Source organism: Acartia tonsa, chromosome 4 (assembly GCF_053477335.1).
Source record: "Acartia tonsa isolate MP-2025a chromosome 4, ASM5347733v1, whole genome shotgun sequence".
NCBI lineage: Eukaryota > Metazoa > Arthropoda > Copepoda > Calanoida > Acartiidae > Acartia > Acartia tonsa.
Window position 1 is genome coordinate 26,845,317 of NC_137263.1, and position 21,566 is coordinate 26,866,882.

The following is a 21,566-nucleotide window of genomic DNA, read 5'->3' on the forward strand; positions in this document are numbered from 1 at the left end:
TTATGGAGCAAAAATGAGAAAGGACAGTAGATTTTTCCCTAAAATATTTACTTAATTACAAATACGACATTCTGTGGAATGACTACGCGCACGCACGCAAATGGTTGTGGGATAATGGGAAGTGTAGGGTAGAGGGAGATAATCTACCTGCCATAGGACTTGTTTTTACACCGGTGTGTCAGTTCTATAAAAGCAATGTTATCATAAATTTTGTGGCAACTTATCTTGTCTCTGATTTGTGGTTAAACAAAATATATCGGAAAAGGTAGTTTAAAAACAGACTTATAACAACCTACTTTATTTTTCCGTGTTGAATGTCCAGAGTCCACGGAAATAATAAAGAAATGGCAACGACAACTGTTCATAAGTTTGGTAACTGTCCCATCACCTGCCATGCTTGGAACGCTAACGCCGAGAGGCTGGCACTGTCTCTCAACCAGAAAAATGTCGGCATCTACAGGAAGGAGTCCGGTCCTGCCGGCGGGGTAACATGGAGAGAAGAAAAAACTCTTGACCAACACGATTTGCGCGTTACTGGCATCGACTGGGCTCCCAAGTCTAACAGAATTGTGACATGCAGCGAGGACCACAATGCGTATGTGTGGGAGCAGGCAAAGGATGGCAGCTGGAAGTATACTCTGGTTGTGCTCAGGATAAATCGTGCAGCAACATGTGTCCGCTGGTCCCCTCAGGAAAATAAATTTGCCATCGGATCTGGAGCTAAGATTGTAAATGTTTGCTATTATGACGACAAATATGACTGGTGGGTAGCAAAACATATTAAGAAGAACATCAGATCAACAGTGACAACTGTGGACTGGCACCCGAACAACAACCTGCTGGTAGCTGGTGCTACAGACTTCAAAGTTAGAGTGTACTCTGCCTTCATCAAGGAGATGGAGGACAAACCAGCGCCGACTGTCTGGGGACGCAAAAACACTTTCGGAAATTTGATGGCAGAGTTTGACAGTTCTGAGCTGGGAGGAGGATGGATTCATTCTGTCGCCTTCTCTCTGGATGGTATGAAAGTTGCGTGGGTCGGTCATGACTCAAGCTTGAACGTTGTCGACGCAGAAAATGATATGAAGGTTGCACGCATGCGCACTAACCGGTTGCCTATGCTGTCTGTTATTTGGGTGTCTGGAGATAAGCTTGTTGGTGCCGGCCATAATTATGTGCCGATCTTGTTCAAGCACAACACTGCTGCTGGCGGCCTTGAAGAGGTCGGCCAGTTGGAAACAGAAAAGAAGGCTGTTGCTGGAGCCTTCAACAATGCCAGGAAAATGTTCCAGAACATGGATGACTTGGGTATCAGCGGTTCTGCAGGATCTGCCGAGGTGGCCACCATACACAGGAACCAGATCAACGAGCTGCGGGTGGCCAGGGTTGGGGCTGGTGAGAAGGTGGTGACTAGTTGTGCTGGAGATGGAAAGCTTGTCATTTGGCATCTAGATAATATTGCCAGTAAAATGGGAAATTTAAAGATTTAAACTTTTGTGTATTATTATACAGTGTGTGTTTTTTATGAGAACTTTTTTGAAAGCAATTTTACCACACTTATAGTAATCAGAATTTAATGATTAAGGGCTTATTTTCTTCGTTTTTTATAACCATTTATAGAACATCAAAAAAATATTTTAGTTTTTATTAAAAAAGTGCAGAAAAATTAAAAATTCAAAACCTAGGTGTCAACATCTAAAAATGGTTTTAGCGCATTTTTCTCAAGCTCGAATCTTCTATCCTTTGCAAGAATGGCTGCAAAACGCTTCAAAGTTGATATACATAGTTAAAAATTAATACAAATATTTTTGGGATCATGTACTAGAACATATCAAAGTTTAAAAGCCATATCTCAACCAATGAGGGAGTACTAGCCCCCCAAAGTCGACTATTGAAAATCCAATTTTTTTCTTGCAAAGGGTAGAAGATTTGTACTTAAGAAAAATGCGCTAAAACCATTTTTAGATGTTGACACCCAAGTTTTGAATTTTTGATTTTACTGTACTTTTTAAATAAAAACTGAAATATTTGTTTCATGTTCTATAAATGGTTATAAAAATCGAAGAAAATAAGCCGTTAATAATTAAATTCTGATAACTATAAGTGAGGTAAAATTGCTTTTAAAAAGTTCTCATAAAAAAACACACTGTATTTGTGATAAATAAAATTTCGCCTATGTATTGAAATATTTTGTACTTTTAATGATTCTAAATTTAATTATACATAATAAATATATGATTTGTTTCTGCTCAAAAGAGTTCTATTAACCTAATAATAAAGATTTTCGCACTGTAATGTACAAAGCGTCTGTATAACTTTTTTTGTCGTACGTCAAACTCTGGTATAAGAATCATATTTCAATATCAAGAAACATAGGAGTTCTATGCTCGTTAGATAGTTTGTTTTCATTTATTATCCGTCGGTAAAAATAACAGTCAGTGTGTTTGTCTGCCCCTCTTTCTGTTCGTACCAAAGGATCTTGATAACCGCTGAACTGATATAGTTTTCCTTTACAGTGAAGCTTCTCATGTCCTAAGAAGGTTTATAACTATTTAATGGTAGGTAGCACTACACAAGATAAATTGTCCCTAGTGAACTTTAACCAATCTCAAAAATTTTTTGGTTTACCTTTTCTTATAAATACCAAAGCCGTTTTTAATCTTTGTCAATGTTCGTTTGTCTCGTTATACACATACACAATACACATTATGGATGTTGTCATTCTTAGTTAATATATCCATTAAAAACCCAAATCTTGTTGTGATGTTTTATAACAGCAACTGCACCCCAAGCTCTGTAAATTAGTAAGGAGGCAGACAATGGCCTTAAAATCATATCAACTTTAAAAATGAAAAGGGTCAAAACCATCCATGGACCTGTAGTGAAGCTCACTAATTTAAAGAACTTAATCTGTTCAGTGTATAGCGAGATCTTAACGGACTAAAAAATAATTCCTTTAAAATTATTACAATTTATATACTTATGGCGTCGCCCCTGGCATAGAGGATCTCTATACAAAGGGGAAACGGAGAGGGGGGAGGTAGGAACCATCCTAGGATCTATATAAAGCTATCCTAGAGTGAAGAACTCTGTTGGTCTAGACGTTAACAAAAAGACAAAATAACCATACTTTTTTAATAGGATACAAAAAAATATGATAGTTTATAATTATACCAGTGGCTACGCCTCTAAAGGCCTCTAGATGGAAGGGGAGGGTAGAATGGCGGCCGTACGATTTTAATTTTTTTTTTAATAAAAAATTCTGGGTGGGGGTATTTTAGCGGAGATTTCTCTTAGGAGGTTGGAGGTATCACTTCCCAAGATAGTTATATACCTTCCCTGGACCCATAGGAAGCTTCACTTTAAGGTATAGAAAAGGTGTAACCGGTTTTGGGAATTGAGTAATTGGTTTTGGGTATAAAAGAAATATACAAAGCCAATTAGAAGTGTTTACTTAATATTGTTAGCCAGAATTCTGATCCCATAATTATGTTGGTAAACCCCTCAAGGTTTAATAAATATGATCTGTGCTACTATCTGGCTGTAGTAGCAGAGGTATATATGCGCATAGTATTGGACAAACTGTTGCATGACGAGGAGCATTCACTGAGTCCACAACAAAGCTCTCTAATTTTCTCTCTCTCTCTCTCTCTCTCTTTATCTATCTCTCTCTCTTTTCTCTATATATCCCTCTCTCTATTGCAGCCTCCCTTACTTAATACTTTTGTTACTGTCTATCTGTAGGACAACTGAATATATTATATATAAATATTCAGTCTATTTTGTATTCTGATTATAAACATTTACCAGAGTAATGATTATCAGTGTCATTGCCTTTTCCTGTAACTAATGGTCTAGATATATTTTACCTTTTTCTCGTTTATTATCATCATAATATAATCTATGATGTAAAAACTATCTGTGAAAACATGAAAATAAATCAGTTATAAAATTTTGATGATAGTGAAATAGATATTTCAGTGATCCCATAAAATGAATTAAAAATGACATCAGTAGAAAAGTTGGATAAATATTTGACACAAAAAAGACAGGATATGTTATATCTTTAGAATATTAAGGAATGTGCTTGATAATTAAGTTTCCATAAAGTTTGATAATGGTAAAAAAACTTGTATCCACACGGTATTGAAATAAATATAGACTAGCGGCTACGCCCCAAGAAGCCTCTAAGGACACTTAAGGACGACCCCCCCCCCCCCCCTATATTTCAATTTGACTTTTAAGACGGAAAAGTAATTTTTATTGGGGGGGGGGGAGGTTATCTTTTATTGGAAGATACAAAAAAAAGCTTACGACTTTTCATAATAGAATGAAATATCTTAGGATAGGTCAGCTAAGGTTTGTGAAAGTCAAGTTAGGCTAGCCCCAGGCAGTGTTAGGGTTTTTGCAAATTTTTAAGCCACTCACGGATGCTTTGGGGGCTTGGGTCAAACTCGTGGATGCAATCCTAAGTTTTCAAGTTAAAAACGAAACAAATATACTTATTCTTTTAAAGAGAAATTTCTAATTGTATAGGTCAATTAAACATCGCTAACATTGTCTTTTTAGCGCTGCAGCCAAAGTGCAACCGCCAAAAAAAGAAGTTACAATTGCTCTTCTTACAGATTCCTTTTCTAAAAGACTCATTTTTTATTTGTTTTAGAGTTTTTACGATAAAAAAAATTTTGCCCATTGTAAAATCTGATCTAAGAAAGGGTTAAGATTAATAAATTGTTAATATTCTAAACAATATAAAATGTTTTATTAGATCTTTTTAGTAGCGAAGCTACTCTATAATTTGAAATGTCCTTCTGTCCGTATGTCCTAGTTTAAGGGAAACGTGATTTTTTCGGCTTCTATAAAAGATAAAAGGCTGAAATTTTTTGACAATATTTCCATTATTAAGGAGTACAATTAATTATAGAACATCAATAGGACCGCGGTAGGACCGCTTTTAGCAGGTTTTAGGCTATTTTTTGTATTTTTCACATTTTTCTCCATATCTTTGGTGTTTATGGTTCGATTTCCAAATTTTTTCAGTTATAGTATCAAAATTAAATTTCCTGTCGTTTAAAGAAAACAACTATGACGGCCAGACTGCTTTTAAGCAGGTTTTAGGCTATTTTTGTATTTTCACATTTTTCTCCATATCTTTGGTGTTTATGGTCCGATTTCCAAAATTTTTCAGTTATAGTATCAAAATAAATTTCCTGTCGTTTCAAGAAAACAATTATGACGGCCAGACTGCCTTAAAGCAGGTTTTAGGCTATTTTTGTATTTTCACATTTTTCTCCATACCTTTGGTGTTTATGGTCCGATTTGCACAGTTTTTCAGTTATAGATATCAAAATTAAATTTCCTGTTTCAAGAAAACATCAGACTGCCTTTTTGCAGGTTTTTGGCTATTTTTGTTATTTTTTATTTTTTTTACATTTTTCCTCATATCTTTGGTGTTTATGGCCCGATTTTTAAAATTTTTGTAGTTAAAAATATCAAAGTCAAATTTCCCGTTGTTTTGAACATCCATTTACTTTGACCGTCAGTCTGTTAGTCATAGTACTGAAAAAAAATATTAAGAAATTAAAAACAAACGATGAAAAGGTTTCATGATTTTATTCCTAATATATATGCTTTTGACAACTAATCTTTGAATTTTTAATATTTTTTTGCTTAGCTACTTATGGATGTTGTCATCCTTGTTTAATTTTAAAGCACATAAATTTCGAAGGTGGCAGTTAGTGACAATTACCATATCTCAGGATGAACGCCATCAAAATATTCGCCATTCTGACTGTCCTGGTGGCCAATATTGTCCTCGCTATTTGTGTTCTTCTGATCCTTGATGAATCCACGTGTGATCAGACCATTCAACCAAACTGCCATATAGGTAAAATTAAAATGATGATTATTTTATAAATAGCGTAAATGTTAAATGGATCAATGGTTAACTGTGTAAATGTTTCATTCAATTGAAACAGCTTAGTTGTAGGTTGTAAGATAAGTTGCGAAGTCTTTTGAAATTATAAGATAAATATAAAGCCATCCACATAGATAGAGATAGAAAAGAGTGTTAAAGAATAAAGAATAGGTTAATAAACTTTAAAGTATAGAACTCTTTCAGACACTAGATACCTGGTGGGCCTGGTGTGTACCTGTGTTATTTGTGCTCTAATTCTGGTTACCGCCACCCTGGACAACATCTCCTGGTGGGCAGCCTCATTCCCAGATGTAAGTATGTGCCACCCCACATGTGGACGGATGCTGCACAGACTGCGGACCCTGGATCCTGGTCTGAAGGTGACTGTACAACAAGATCTGATGACAACCCCCACTCAGTATCAACCATTTCATCAGGTATAAATAATTGTCGGTCGAACTGGACACACTTTATGTTATATTGGGCTTAACAAGATCGAAGATACGGCAACGGCAAAAAAAACTATTATGTATCTAGTTTTCCGCAAATTTGATTTTTTTTCTTTCTTGATATCATTCGAATTATGCCGTTGAATTATCTAACGCTAAAAGTTATCATATTCTTCACAGAATTCAGAAATTTATTTGTAAATTGAAAATAAGATGGGTGCCAGGTTGGGTTAGTTTTTCGTTTTTTTTTAGTTAAGGTTAGGTTAGGTTATATTGGGCACTAGGTAGCCTCACAGGACACCGCAGGTATAAAGCCACCAAAGATTATAGTCCCCACCCCACCTTGATTTTTAATTTATCTATATACTTTTAGGGAAATTACCACTATTTTGCACAAAATATTTTGGATCATGAAAAGAAAACTAAGTAGCGGGGTTTGTCGTATTTTTACAGTCGCTTTTATCATATTTCTAGCCCCTGCGGGAGTCTCTAATCCTGTGATGCAAATTTCCTAACCCTGTGGGGTAATTATTAACATTTATTTACCTAAACTAACCTAAGTAACCTATCAAAATCTACATTGAAAATACGACGAAACCCGCTATTGTGTTTTCTTCCATGATCCAATATTTGTTTAGCAACTGAGAAAACGTGCTCATGAAATGTACAGACCAAGAGAATGGGTGGATAATACAGATTATTCAAGGTAATAACAAAAACAATACTCTCTAGTTCACATATCAACACATAATTATTAATCATGTGAATTTATATCAATGAATAGAACGTCTAAAGTCAGTCACAAAGCAGTCGGAGTGCTTATTGTTAATGAACCAATTAAAAGATCATTTTACAAAAACTGTTAAAGAATTAGATAATTAAAATAGCTATTTAAGTTAAATAGACTGATATTAAAATATTAAATAAATAAAAATTTTCAGCAAAATGGAATGAATATACATAAGGAAATGATCATTTTTCATTATCTGAATCACAGACCTTATTATCTTTGCTTAATGTTCCGTGAAAATATGATTTCTTTATATTATTATAAAAAAATTACAGTTTAGAGATTAAGGTAATAATGGGCATTTCAATATTCGATTTTTCGTATAATTACTATTAGTTCGTCCCTAGTGTTTAATATGGAAGGACAACGTTCTACTTCGTGTTACAGATAAATGTTTTGTTACCAGGGACGTCCATTGTTTACCCCTATGTAAAATTTCTAGAAATATATTTGATTACACTCTGACCCCCCCCCCCCCAATCCAACCCTACCCCCGCTCTCTAATAAGATGAAGATAACCCCCACCCAGAAAATAAATCTTAACTGACAAACTGATATAAATATTATCTTACATCAAAATGAAATGACATAACAAAATGTTCTGCAGTAAGAATTCTGCTATGTACTCTACATACATACATACCTATTCGTATGGTTCATGACATATAGAGTAGCTTTAATATCAAAACTTGTTTTTTAAGGATAGAGAAGATGAAAGGAGTTTTTGAAGTTTTAAAGCTTTGTCTTGAAGTAGCTCCACTTAACATGGAGGCAAGGGACGATATCAATCTTTCTATTCAACAACTTCTAAATCAAAACAGTTCAGGTATTGACTATTTAAGACAATTCCAAGTTTTAACAATTATTTTTGTAATGCTTATAATGTAAATTTTGATTAATTGTGACGTCAAACCTATGCGTGACTTACTTAAGTTCAAGAGGTATATTTTTGTGGAGAAGGCCAAATTTGTTTAACTTGTTTAGATTCACAAAATCTGGGGCATGTTTGAATCTAAAACATTATTGTCAGTTGGCCTCTTGTTATGTTTACAATGTATTATATTCTAATTGAATTTGGCAAAGTTATTATAAAAGCAGAGTTTGTGTGTGTGTGTGTGAGAGTGAGAGCGTGTATGTTTCGGTAATTTCTCACAATGTTTTCTGTAAAGAAAATTATTTTAAATAAAAGTGTCTTATTAAAAGATAAAACAAAAGACAATCTATCTTATTTATATAATAGTAGTAAAATGGAAAAATATAAATAAAGTTTAAATTCCGTTTAGTTTTTGTTTAATTATTTGTGAAAAATTGTCTATAATACAATACGTTACCTGATTTTTTAGTATGGTTCAGAATCGGTTCTAATAAAACGATAATCGGTTTCGAGGCCATACTAGAAAAGAACTTTTTATAAGGTGAGAAATGTGAGAAAATGTTAACCGGCCTGTACATAGAAAGTAGAGTTCCAAAAATACCACATATTCAGGAAACAAACTCAAAATTATTATAAAAAAACTAAAACATTGATGACAACATACTTTAAATCAAAGCTCAAAAATATATATATAAATATAAATCAAATTTGTCCCTTATACAACTTACTATATTATCAAAGACGCCTAACATACCAACGAACGGACGAATTATAACATAGATGTTTATTAGTCATAGAAATCTTATACCTCAAAGAAAAATATTTTTCTATTAAATTGAAATCTATTGAAAGGGTTGTGGACAGACAATGTAAGTTATTGAAAATACACTTATTTCATAGAGATATGTTTATAAAAATCATGCTAATAATCATAGATAAAGGGATAGTAAGTAAGTTAATAAAAAAATTGCTTTTGATGTTTGGTAATACTTTGATGGGGTACATATTAGAAAACGATGCTTTCTGCATTAAAAAAATAAATTTTGTGTTTTCCAGGGAAGCAGAGTACCTGGCTTAGTCTTAGAATCTAAAACAAAACAAATCAGTCTTCCATTATCCCCTAACCTGTACAAAATACGGGTATGTAGTATTTAGTAGCGGATCTGCTCTACATGTCCTATAATCAGATCTAGTACATGTTTGTGTAGACACCTACCATAGTAAAAGAACCTGCTTTAAAGTCAATGTTTACGATTATCAGAGATTCGGATTTTTAAGGAAAAATAATCTTGTCATACCTATGTCTGTTTTAAAGTTGAAATACAATTTGCTTGTTTTATAACAATAGTTTTACCTCTAACAAGTTTATATACGCCTCGAATACCCCTTGTTAATTTTACAATATAGACAAAAGCGACTTTTCGTGCTATGTCTATATTCATTTGTATTATGATCACGTTCATAATAGTTAAAGACGAAATTCTTTCTAAATTATAATTTCTTAAGAAGAGATGGGTTTAAAGTACTCCTTTTAATATATATCTAGTGCTTTAAATTTTGTTAAACTCATAAACTGAAAATTTATATTAAACTCTAAGTTACATTTGTATATTTAACTCAGGGTGACCCAGTTCGAATCTTATTGTACAAGAATGTGTGGTGGACCAGAATGTTGTGTCCTACCCTGCACACCCTGAAGCAGGTCCTGTTCCTGCTGGTCCTGATGGTGCCAGCTCTAGGCACAGTTCTTTCCATCACTTTGTCTGATAGAACTACACATCTCACTGTCAAGTAAGTATCATCTTTTTACAGTATGGCTACCAATCATATCCGCTGGATTAGCACCGGTTCTCAAAAATAATTTATCTTTAGTAGTAAAGTTGAAGATTCTCTTTAGTTCACTAAATCAGCCAATTATAACGTTCATTGCAAATCCATCACAAATACTATTTTTTCTTCTCCTGTAAACCTATCCATTTATAACATGTAATGTCAATAAATATTAAATTTTCATTAAATCGCCTATTTAAATTGTTTTAAAATCCTCCAAAAAAAAAATTAGTTTGTTCATTGATTATTAGTGTGCTACAAAAATTTACATAGATTGCTTAGCCAGACAAAGGGACAAGTGGACGAACTGGCGGCTATTTTTTGCACTGCAATAAACGAACGAAAATTGTTTACAGAAAACTGGTTAAGTTTGCTTAAACAACTGCAATGCAGAATAAATAAATATATTTGACTGCATCATGAATATGGTCTTCAATCATCGCCGCATAAAAGCCAGTTTATTAAATCTTAAAATCAGAATAGCAGGGCTAAAATATCTAATAATAGTTCTTAATAGAATTTTTTTTATTTTATATGGATTCTTTTGTAGTATATGTAGTATCATTTAACTGCAATAATTTAACATTAAAGCTTGTCGTTTATGATACTTTGATAGAAACCTAATTAGCGTTTTTCGGTCAAAAAAGTTAATTTTGGCTAACATAAAATTTTGACAAAATGATCAAATGCTGTATTTGATTTTTTAGTTAGTTGGAAATTATTGCACAACTATACATAAATTTTTATAATAATATGGTAATAAATAATATATTTCTGGTTCAGACTTGTTAATAATCAATATTATATTATATTCATAATTCAGTTGGGTATATGAAGTCTTAACTATCATGTTAGGAAAGACAAAACTCTAATAATGTAGAGATGAGATTTTTATTGATAGGTTTGCTCATTTTTTATTTCAAAAATCATCAAAAAAAAAATTAACAAAAGCTTACAAGTTACAGTAACTACTTATAGATATTGACACAATCCACAAAGTTTTTGCATAGAAAACAAAATTACCTCTTACAAAACAGGTTCTTTTAATTATTGTATGCTTACTCGTTTATCATTTCAGTTCTACTCAATAAGATTTGGTTTCATGTTTCCAACTGCAGAAATAATGCAAATATATTCAGAATGTCTGTTGGTCCATTTTTGTCTCCGTCCCCCCCCCCCCCCACCCCATATATTAAGATTAAGTTTCCTTATTCCAATGTGGATCATGTCACTAGTTGATGTAAATGTGGTATTCGGCAACCGTGAGCCATGCATATGGCACCCCTGACCGGGGTTCGGTGGAGGGTCAATGGCCCTCCCCCGAGTCCTGGGGAAGGGGTCTGACGACCCCCTCCCTATGCTTAGAATTAATGATTGAATCTGTCATGTTTTATTATGGTTAACTGTATTCTTAATTCCCCCCACCCTTTCCAGGGATGGGGGATCATTATTGCCCAAACTGACTATTGTATATGTATTATAATGCTTTTATGTTGTGATTATTTATTCCTATCCATGTAGTTATTGTTTGTTGTATATAGCTTTAGTATCCTTTAAACCTTCAATAAAGTGACAACTGAAATAGATGTTGATTATTATCTAGTGAATGCTAGAGAAGCGTAGCTTCTCTATAGTAAGGTGTCCACGTCTGTCACACTGCCGTAATCTAATTGAACTCCGGTGTCTGCCATTTATCCTCGGCGGATACCACAACTTTTGGTGACAGCTGTGTGAGATTACGGCAAACCACAAGTGTAGAGCAGACGCGCATCTGAGGCCAAGGTACTCCCAGCAGTGAAACTGGCAAAACTGACACAAGCAACCTGAATTACCCACCCTGGACAGCAAAGTCTAACTCTGCATCCGGCAGTTGTGGAAGCGAGACAGCGAAACCTGACGAAGAACCGCGAGAAGCGCCGACATCTAACGGAGAATTGAGTGCTCAAAGGGCTGAAACAGGCCTGCGGACCGGCTGAAACAAGCCAAATAAGTGTAAACGGCTGAAAATAGGCCAACTTTACTGCAAGAGATAGCAGGATCCGAACCAGTGGCGCTAGCAGGACGGGACATTCCCTGCCGCCATCAGCCGGATTTGGATCAGCGGCGCTAGCAGGACGGGACATTCCCTGCCGCCGATAGGCTGAAACATGCCACATAGCTGCGAGCTGCGAGCCAACATACGAGTGTAGTGCACCAAAACAGAGAAAACTACGTCAACTCCAAGTATCCTGAGAGGCTACAACGCAGCCGCCCATCTAGAAAAACAGATATTATATCACATTTGCAGGGATTACCACCCTGGTGTGATGGCTAAACAATAGATTTATGAGCAAAGATTGGTAAACAAATTGTTGTGTTGTGATAAAACTAAAAATAGAACAGGCTTGGATTTATTGTGTATTGTGATAACAACTAAAAATAGAACAGGGTTGGCAAACGAATCTGTTATGTAATTGTGATAAGGACACAAATAGAAGCTAAATGTAATATAACAAAGCCCCTGATATACAATCTAATCACCTCAAGCCTACAGCACAACAACAATACACCCCTTATTCCAGAGGAAAGGGAGGAGCCCACTCTCCACTGAAGGAAATACAATCAAGGTGATATAATAGATAAGCCTAGGATTAAGGAGAAAAGGCATCATTACCTCATCACACAGTTATTCCAAACCCACAGCACTCCCCCCTTCCTCACAGGGGGAACGGACGGATTTACCCCCGTCCCCTCACGCGCTTCCCCCCTCCTACCCACACTAACCTAAGTCCGTCGACGGTGTGGAGCTAGTGACCGGGAACACAGAGCGCCATTTACGGACAGCGCAACGGAGTGCGGAAATATCATAAAATTCAACGGACAAGCGGACCAATGAGAGAGCGAGTTGAGGGATAAGTGCGCGTTTTACCCGGGTGCGCGGATTTGCAGTGCATAAGTGCGTTGCAAGGACCGGAGATTTCACACACACACACACCGGAGCGGAGCTACTCCATAGCATATAACAGGGATATTTTTAGAAAACAAATAAAGAATTCTAAGCTCCCTCCCCCTAGCTATAGTGTGATAGAGGAAAACCAAATCAGTTCTTGACAGCAGTTCAGACCCTCAACATCTATCTACCCCTACCAGCCTACTCTACCACCTCAGACTCCAACTAGTGATAAACACAGCTAAGCTATATTTTTGTAACTAAGCTACCAACCTAGTGATAAAAACAGTGTTGGCTGTTAGGCTAGAAAGCCTCTAGTGACAAACCATTTATTCTATTTACTTTATAACTTTGCGTCCCGCCGTTGAACCGTTGCCCCGATGGAACAGCCGCAAGCGCCAGGAGGTGACCAAGCCCCAGGATGGCTCCAGGATGACCCTCAGCCGGCTCCAGCCGAGTACCGCAAGCTGATGCTGAGTAACCTGCCAGAGTTTAGAGGACCGCCCAAGCAATCCTGGAGTTCACATATCCGCAGACTCGAGATGTCATGGGCGGCTTACCGCGTGCCACCCCATGACTCCCTCAACCGCCGCAACGCCCTTTTACTATCACTGGTAGGGCAAGCGGCGGAAATGGCGTCCCATCTGTTTGGCGAGGCAGGCCAAGCCTTGACCTACGAACAGGTCAAGGCCGAGTGTGAAATGCTATTTCGTCCTGCTTTTGAATCCCAAACGCTTAAACAAGCGTTTAGGGATTACAAGCAACACTCGACAGAACCTATACAAGCGTACATATCAACTAAGTGTGCCTTGTATAGGGACGCCTACAGCCATGAGGATCTCGAGTTGTTGGTGGACGAATTAAATCGTGGAATTCGTAACGCCAATGTAAAACGCATCATGATGGGCCATGAAATTACGAGTGTACCTGAGTACACTCGTAAGGCCATGTTTACCGTCACCATGATTACTAAGCAACTGAAGGAAGGTGTGTGCTTGGTGGACTCGACCGACGGGCTGACTGGATCTGCCTGCATCCAGTTGCCCCAATATGACGAGTCGGAGCCAATGGAGATTGGCGCCTTGGCTCCGGGTCTCCACCAGATGGGGAGGGTCGCTCCAGATGACAAGGTTCCAGGTCGCTGCTTCCGCTGCCAGGGGAGAGGCCACAGAGCTTGAGACTGCCCGACGCCGATGGAAGTTAGCCTAGAGGAGAGACGCACCCAGCCACGCCGTGACCGTTCTGCCAAGTGCGAGCGTTGCCACTACGACGGTCACACGGCGGCCGAGTGCAGAGCTGACTGGGCCCAGGTAGCCAGCCGCAGGCGCACCGCCGACAAGGGTGCCCCTCCAGGGAAGCCCAGCAGAGTGGCCCACATGGAAGGGAGCGCGCCCCCAGCACCACCGCAGCAAGCAGCCGCCCCCAAAGCCGCGGACCGAGCCGACGGGATGCCGCAGTTTGGGACCATTCCAGCTAGGATCAACGTACTGGGCGGCGCGGCTGAACCCAACCGGGTTGGCCTGGGCTTCAGTCTCAACCACCTGGGGCCGGAGCTGGTGCAACCCTACAACATCGCCGAGCCAGAGGTCCTGAGGCCCTAGCCTTTTAGCCTCAACATGATGGAGCCTGCTCGGCCGAGCCTACCCAGCAAGAGTGGAGGGACGCTACCCAGCGTCACTGAGACGATGTACGGGGAGGCCCTGGCGGCCGCTGAACGAGAGAGGCAGGAGGCGCTAGCCAGCGCATCAACATCGATGTATGGGGCGCCACCCGGCGCCGCCACCTGTGATGACTGGGGGGTGCTATCCAGCGCCTCCCACCTGACGCCTGGGGCGACACCCGTCGCCGCCACCGAGATACCTGGATCCTGGAACGAGCCAGCCTCCAACCTGGTGCCTGGGGCAACAACCGTCGCCGCCACCGAGAGACCTGGATCCTGGAACGAGCCAGCAGTCCCAGAGGAAGGGGTGACACCCGTCACCCCCAGCCAGCCAGCGCCACCAACCTGCAGGGAGAGCCCAACTATGTACCATCCAGAGCCCCCTGCCAGCCGAAGGAACCCAACTACCCAGCAACCCCAGTCGAGCCAGGATAAGTTAAATTTGATAAATGTGTTGTATCCAAGCCATTGTAAAACCCCAGCCTTGCCTGTGCCCCCTGCACCAGAGGCTGGGGAGATTGAAATTTGGGAAAATAAGGACTTGCCTGTGCCTCATGCACCTGAGTTCCTAGGGCAGGGGAGGGACGTGAGTAAGGGCGAGCCTGTGCCACATGCACTTCAGCCCCATGCCACTGGGCATGTCTTGGATCAGGGAAGGGACCACTTGGGGCTAGGGGAGCCGACACCCAGGCAGGTGCCAGTCGCCTGCCAGTCTGTCATTGGGGAGGGTATCGGGGTGCCCCGGCCACACAAAGATAACGCTCAATGGAAATTTGTATCTAGCCAGGAGCAGCCCAGCCGTGTCCAGCCCCAAGAAGCAGCCGTGACCCGAGCCGAAGATCCCCAGCCGCGTGTGCGAGGTAGATGGCTGCTTGGAAGCTTCTCTCACTGGTGGATGGTCCTGTGGGGCCTCCTGCTGGCAGCCGTGTGGCCTACAACCAGCTACGTCCTGGTGGGATGGGACTGCGCCAACCCCACCCACGTCACAGCCTACAATAAGGAGAAGATGTGTAACACGGAACCCTTACACCAGGAGGTGCCCCTGGGCCATGAAGTACACGTCCTGCAGCAAGTCAAGGTGAGGGAAACAACAGGATACAGTTGCCAGCTCACTGTGTCCCAGTGGACATTCAGGTGTGGGGTATGGGGTCACCTCAAGGTGACCTCGGTCCCCACCCTCATGAGGCCAACCAAGATAGATCCAGAAACGTGCCGAGACCTGGCCAGGAACCGTGTCTACACGCTGCCAGGCAAGACCCAGCCACTGACGTTCCAACTGAACCACCCCCTGTTCTTCACCCTCGACATGGTGGGCGCCCTCGTCAACAGCCCCGAGGGGGTGGGTTGTGAAGGGGAGGACGTCCACTTCGAGGGCCAGCTGTACCGCAATGAATTAGTGCTCCAGGAGCGACGGCTGCTGGTTAAGGAAGAGACCTATGTAGTAGAGGATGGACGGGTGGAGTCCCAATCTGACCACCTGACCTTGGAGTGTCCCCATTCAGAGCTGTCCTGCATCACTGGGGAAGCCACCTACGTGTGGGATCACCTGGGGAGAGATTGCCCCTTGAGGCTGATTCGCAGCCTCCAGCCCAGCCTAGTGATGGATGCGTTCCTGGTTGACCATCAGGCCCAGTTTTTCATCAACATGACCAACCCCACCTCAATAGTGAACTGCAACTTTGAGGCCCATGCCACCAACCACCCAGCATTGTTTGTGGCAGCTGACCCCGCCGCGGCAGCGCTACCCAGAGTATCGGCCAGGGATGTGGATGTTCCCCTGCAGGCCCAGATACATGCAGGTTACATTGGATTTACTCTGGAGACCCGCATGAAAAGCACAGCAGCAGAAGAAGTGGCGGCCAACTGCTGGAAGCTCCAGCAACTAGACCCGGCCCACCCGGTGCGCGTCCAGGGGAGCACGTTCTCGGTGCTGAGGGGAGATGTCCTGCTCCAGCTGACCTGCCAACGCAATAAATATGTTGTCCGTGAACACAAGGAGTGTTGGGACAAAGTGCCAGTAGAGCCCACAGGGTTTGTAGACGCCGTGACACGAGTGTACAGCGGCCACGCCACCAAGATTCCCTGCTCCTCCACCTACCCCCTGACTGTGCACGCGGAGGAAGGCTGGATAGAGTTAACCCCCGCTCCTAAGAAGAGGCCACCCCCGCTGGATACGCCCAGGCAGCTGTTGACAGAACCCTTGGATGACTTCAGTTCAGGGGGTTTGTATTCGCAGGCCGAGTTGGACGACTGGCAGCAGCTGCTGGCGTTCCCAGCATATAAGAGCGCCATGCTGACCGGCCTGTCCTATGGGTCATGCGTTCAGCAAGGCAGCTGTTCGGCCACAGGCGACCATGGGATAGTGTCCTACAACATCGACCGACTGGCGGAGGAAGGGGAGGCCGCCCTGGATGTCTGGGCTGGGTTCAGACAAGCTATTCACGAGTGGGGAGATGGCGCAGCCATATTGTGTCTGCTGTTGTTGATCCTCAAACTGCTGGGGGACCTAACCATCATTTCCCTGGCAGCAGCACAGGGAGGCGTCCGAGCGGCCTTGAATGCGGTGTCACAAGTGTTCCTGTACCATCCAGCTTTGTATAGGAAGGCCCTGGCTAGAGCCAGGCTCACCCATGCCAAGTCCCGGGACTTTTCAGTAGACTGGGATGCCATACCCATCGGCCGGGAAGCAGCCGAGGAAATGGTGTCCATGCAATCCACCGATAGCGGGCATGACCGCCCAGGTAGGCCAGGACCGCCCTCTGGCCGACCCCGCGGCCCCACGGGAGGGCAGGCCGCTGCCCAGACGGTCAACTTGGCCGCCAGTGCCCCAGCCGCGGCCAACAACAACCAGCATGCCCCACTGCTGACTGTCCCAGCAGCAACTGTGCCACCTGCCAACCTGACACCTGCCGGCGTTGAACAACGTGTCCAACCAAAGTCAGCCTCTGCATTTTACCCCACGTTGGGAGCCCACCAACCCTGAGAAACACTCACCACTAGGATTCCATTGAATCATTATCGCTTGTACATATATATTAGCCCTAAGGAAGCGGACCGAAGGCCTCAACCACTGTCGGAAGTCTGGTAGGGAATCCTCTCCCAGCCTTCCGAGGGGAGAGTTGTGGTATTCGGCAACCGTGAGCCATGCATATGGCACCCCTGACCGGGGTTCGGTGGAGGGTCAATGGCCCTCCCCCGAGTCCTGGGGAAGGGGTCTGACGACCCCCTCCCTATGCTTAGAATTAATGATTGAATCTGTCATGTTTTATTATGGTTAACTGTATTCTTAATTCCCCCCACCCTTTCCAGGGATGGGGGATCATTATTGCCCAAACTGACTATTGTATATGTATTATAATGCTTTTATGTTGTGATTATTTATTCCTATCCATGTAGTTATTGTTTGTTGTATATAGCTTTAGTATCCTTTAAACCTTCAATAAAGTGACAACTGAAATAGATGTTGATTATTATCTAGTGAATGCTAGAGAAGCGTAGCTTCTCTATAGTAAGGTGTCCACGTCTGTCACACTGCCGTAATCTAATTGAACTCCGGTGTCTGCCATTTATCCTCGGCGGATACCACATAAACAATGCATTTATAGCATTAGTTTGTCTGTCTGCCAATGGATCTAATTTCTATTCTCCCCTTACTGAGTTTCTATTCTCGGAATGGCTAAATTAAAATTTGGTACTTGTGGCTGAGGCTTGTTATGTGCATTCTTCAAGCCACGCAGTTGAGGGTGGCTATAGCTGCGCCCGTAACTACTGAGCCCTAGTCTGTCATATCTATCAATAATCTTTCCATCTTTGGAAAAAGAATTTCTAGCAGACAAATAGTCTTCTTTAACTTTAGTCATTTTTGTCCAATATGATTAAGAATATATTATAATATATGGACTAAATGAAAAAATACCTAGATCTAATATATTTTTTTTTTTACGTTAAACCTTTCAGGAAAAGATATTCTGCGCGCCAAGCAGCGGAGCTCAATGAGGATGATTGTGATCTCACATTTGCCCTGCTGGACACACAACAAAAACAAACATTAAAAAAGTTATCAGAAAAATTATTTGGAGGTTCAGCAAGACAAAGATTAGCTAAACCTTATCTAAAGGTATTTTTTTTATAATTTAGAAAAGCAAATTCAGTAAAACGCATCGTTAAGTTACATTGAAATTTGATTTAAACAATTTAAAATTTAATGAAAGAATTGAGTTTCACTTATAACAAAAATTATTAAATATTTAGTATTACTAAATTCTTTGCGAATCAAAGAATATATATGTAACTTTATTTCATTAATTATCATTATTCATTATTTTTATTCAATTTTAGATTGTAAAGGAAAGTGCCCAACTTGGTTCTATAGCTGAAACTGAGTCTTTATTTCAAAGTAAGAACATCTTGATATTATTTGCAATGCCATAAAATTTTCCTAACTGTATCGATTTAATGAAAGAAAAACTATTTCAACTAAATTTTGGCCAACAGTATTAAATTCTTATTAATTATCGTAGTTAAAATTCTTACTCACAGGCTATCCTAAAAAATTTTAGGATTTGGTCTAATGTCTTTTTAAATTTAACCTAGTACTTTTTTTTAATTTGATGTCAATAAGATATTTATTATGATCAAAATCCTACTACATATAAGCATAATTCTAGCATACGAATTTACAGGTGATGAAAAGAGTATCATTGGTGACGAAAAATATGCGGACAATTCTGTAAAATCCGCATGTTCTATTGATATAGAATGTTCCCATGGGCCTCCAACTTATGAGAGCTCCTCTGAGGAGGTCAGCACCCAGTCTGACAGACCTCCAAGATATTCTGCTCTTTCAAGCCCTATATCACCATCTCTGCAGCATATTTGTAACAATCCTTCATTGCCAACAGTACTTTCTCCTTCTCTGTCACACCTGGAGATCTCTCCTTCCTTGCCCCTAAATAGCCCTGCCGTAGACAGTACAGTGTCCCTACACGTGGACAGTACAGTGTCCCTACCCGTGGACAGTACAGTGTCCCTACCCGTGGACAGTACAGTGTCCCTACCCGTGGACAGTACAGTGTCCCTACCCGTGGACAGTACAGTGTCTCTTCCTATGGATAGCACAGCGTCCTTACCCTTAGATAGCACTGCACCGCTGCCCGTGGAAAGTACATCATCGCTACCTGTGGACAGCGCTGCGTCCCTACCCTTGGCAAGCTCGACAAGCCTGCTGTTGTCTCCCTCCTTACCTGACTATTCAGATGCTCTCCAACTCGGTGATGTAAATTCAATTTATTCAGGCAGAGAAACGAAAGTTCTTTAATGTGACATTCAGTAATCGATAAATAATTACTTTGTCATAATATCCACGTATATTATATCCATTCATTCAGTTTTATTTTATTGTAGAAATGTAATATCTGTAGACAGTTGACAATAATAATGTGTATATCCCGAAAAAAAAGTATCTAGTACATTTAAAAACATTCCAAAGTAAAAAGCTAAAACAGATCATATGTAAGTCTTACTAAGTTCTAATAAAAATTAATACAAATTATGGACCGCCATGAATAAGATCTTTATCTCATGTATTTTAGAAGTTATAGGTAAATTTTTAGCTGTCTAATATGTCTATGTATATATTTACCAGATGCGTCTCTTTTTATCAAGTTAATCATGGTGAGGTTAGGATATTAGGCATTGAAATGTGTTAAATCTTTTTTTCAATCACCTTTCCTAATTTCTTCCTTTCATACCCTTTGCTTTTGTATACAACTAAAATCTTAGTTTAGTACCTATTCCTTATAGCTAAAATTTATCAATTTAAAAGTTCCTTAACTTACACTCATCTTAAAATGAACTAATTGGAATTTTTTGAATTTACAGAAAATCCAGAAATAAATTTTTCCTGTATAAAAAGAAATAACTTTACTTTATACTTTAAAGTGAAATAGAAAGTGGCACAGCAGTTATGGGCTCTTAAAACAAAAATGAACACCTTATATGAAATTTAGCGATAGAAATTTTTCTAGGCACATTTATTTTAAACGATGAAATATTGTCTAGCTTGTTCACTTATAATTTTCATGTAATGATGAATTTTGTATATAAATATGAATATATTTTTTAGTTTGTTACTTATAATAAAGATAACAAAATATACAATTTATTTTAATCTAAGAACGTGAAAAATTTTAACCATACATGCATAGACCTCAAAAAATAAAACCCCTCATTTTGCCCCCTTGAAAAAAAGCTTGGTTGTTCTTGCATACATGGATAAACATTAGTTGGAAGCAAAACTACTTTATAGCAGGGTATGTAAATGGAGCAGTTATTTTTAAGATTTGCTGTATTCTTATTGGATCCCTGTTTTATTTTTAATATTTTAATGTAAAATATTGTCAGTTTGTTGATGTTGATCAACTATGAACAAGAAATTACATAGTTTCGCTAGTTTTGAGGAAGTAAAAGTGAAATTAACAAATTTATGATGTTGGAGAAAGATAAATTTAAATGTGTAATCCCTGTATCCCTGTAAAATAAAAGAAACATCTCTCGACAGTTCAATATGGAGAAATCTCACATAAATAAAGGCATAGTCAAGAAAACAAGAACAATTTCGTGCAATAAGTTCGGTAAACATTATTCTAATTATTATAGAGAGATAGCTGTAAAGAAGGTATCGGGGTTGAGCTTCAGCTAGAAAACAAATCTACAAATAGAAAGTAATTAAATGTCTACTTTGTATGTATATCATACAATAAACAGTATAAAAGTTTTTTTGTCCGTTAATATCTATATAACCATAGAAACAAGTGAGTTCTTCAATTCAGGGATTCTTGATATAGGTTACGGGTAGGTTCTTATCTATGTTATTTCTTCATTATTTAGAAAGACAGGTAAGTGTCATAAAACATGGAGACGCCTCGACCAACTTTTGTATTCATGCTTGGCTTGAAGAATATATTCACATCTTCACAGAGAGGGGATATTTAGTTGTGATAAAAAAGGAGAGTGAGATGGATGAACTACACGACAATAACTCTTTCCCACGCTTTGCTACACACACACTCACACACACAAACATACACATTACATATAATTACAAGTCATAAATAAA

The 21,566-nt window shown here is 39.8% G+C and overlaps 2 protein-coding genes and 1 pseudogene across 3 annotated transcripts; all 3 read left to right on the forward strand.

Moving 5' to 3' along the window:
- The first annotated feature begins 167 nt into the window (after positions 1–167).
- Positions 168–1,590, forward strand: LOC145316613 (actin-related protein 2/3 complex subunit 1A pseudogene; annotated as a pseudogene). Its single transcript, XR_013878622.1, has one exon. The product of XR_013878622.1 is annotated as an actin-related protein 2/3 complex subunit 1A pseudogene (transcript).
- A 2,226-nt stretch (positions 1,591–3,816) lies between these two features.
- On the forward strand, positions 3,817–8,666 carry LOC145315412 (uncharacterized). The gene is made up of 6 exons (XM_080155394.1): positions 3,817–4,083; positions 5,740–5,887; positions 6,122–6,354; positions 7,005–7,072; positions 7,858–7,982; positions 8,572–8,666. Exons 2-6 carry the CDS (start codon positions 5,761–5,763, stop codon positions 8,664–8,666), a joined length of 648 nt encoding a protein of 215 aa, XP_080011520.1. The 5' UTR covers positions 3,817–4,083; positions 5,740–5,760.
- Positions 8,667–9,089: 423 nt separating this feature from the next.
- LOC145318281 (uncharacterized) lies at positions 9,090–20,504 on the forward strand. The gene is made up of 5 exons (XM_080159597.1): positions 9,090–9,170; positions 9,652–9,821; positions 18,407–18,566; positions 18,788–18,845; positions 19,132–20,504. The coding sequence occupies exons 2-5, from the start codon at positions 9,700–9,702 to the stop codon at positions 19,764–19,766; spliced, it is 975 nt and encodes a 324-aa protein (XP_080015723.1). The 5' UTR covers positions 9,090–9,170; positions 9,652–9,699; the 3' UTR covers positions 19,767–20,504.
- Positions 20,505–21,566: the final 1,062 nt, after the last annotated feature.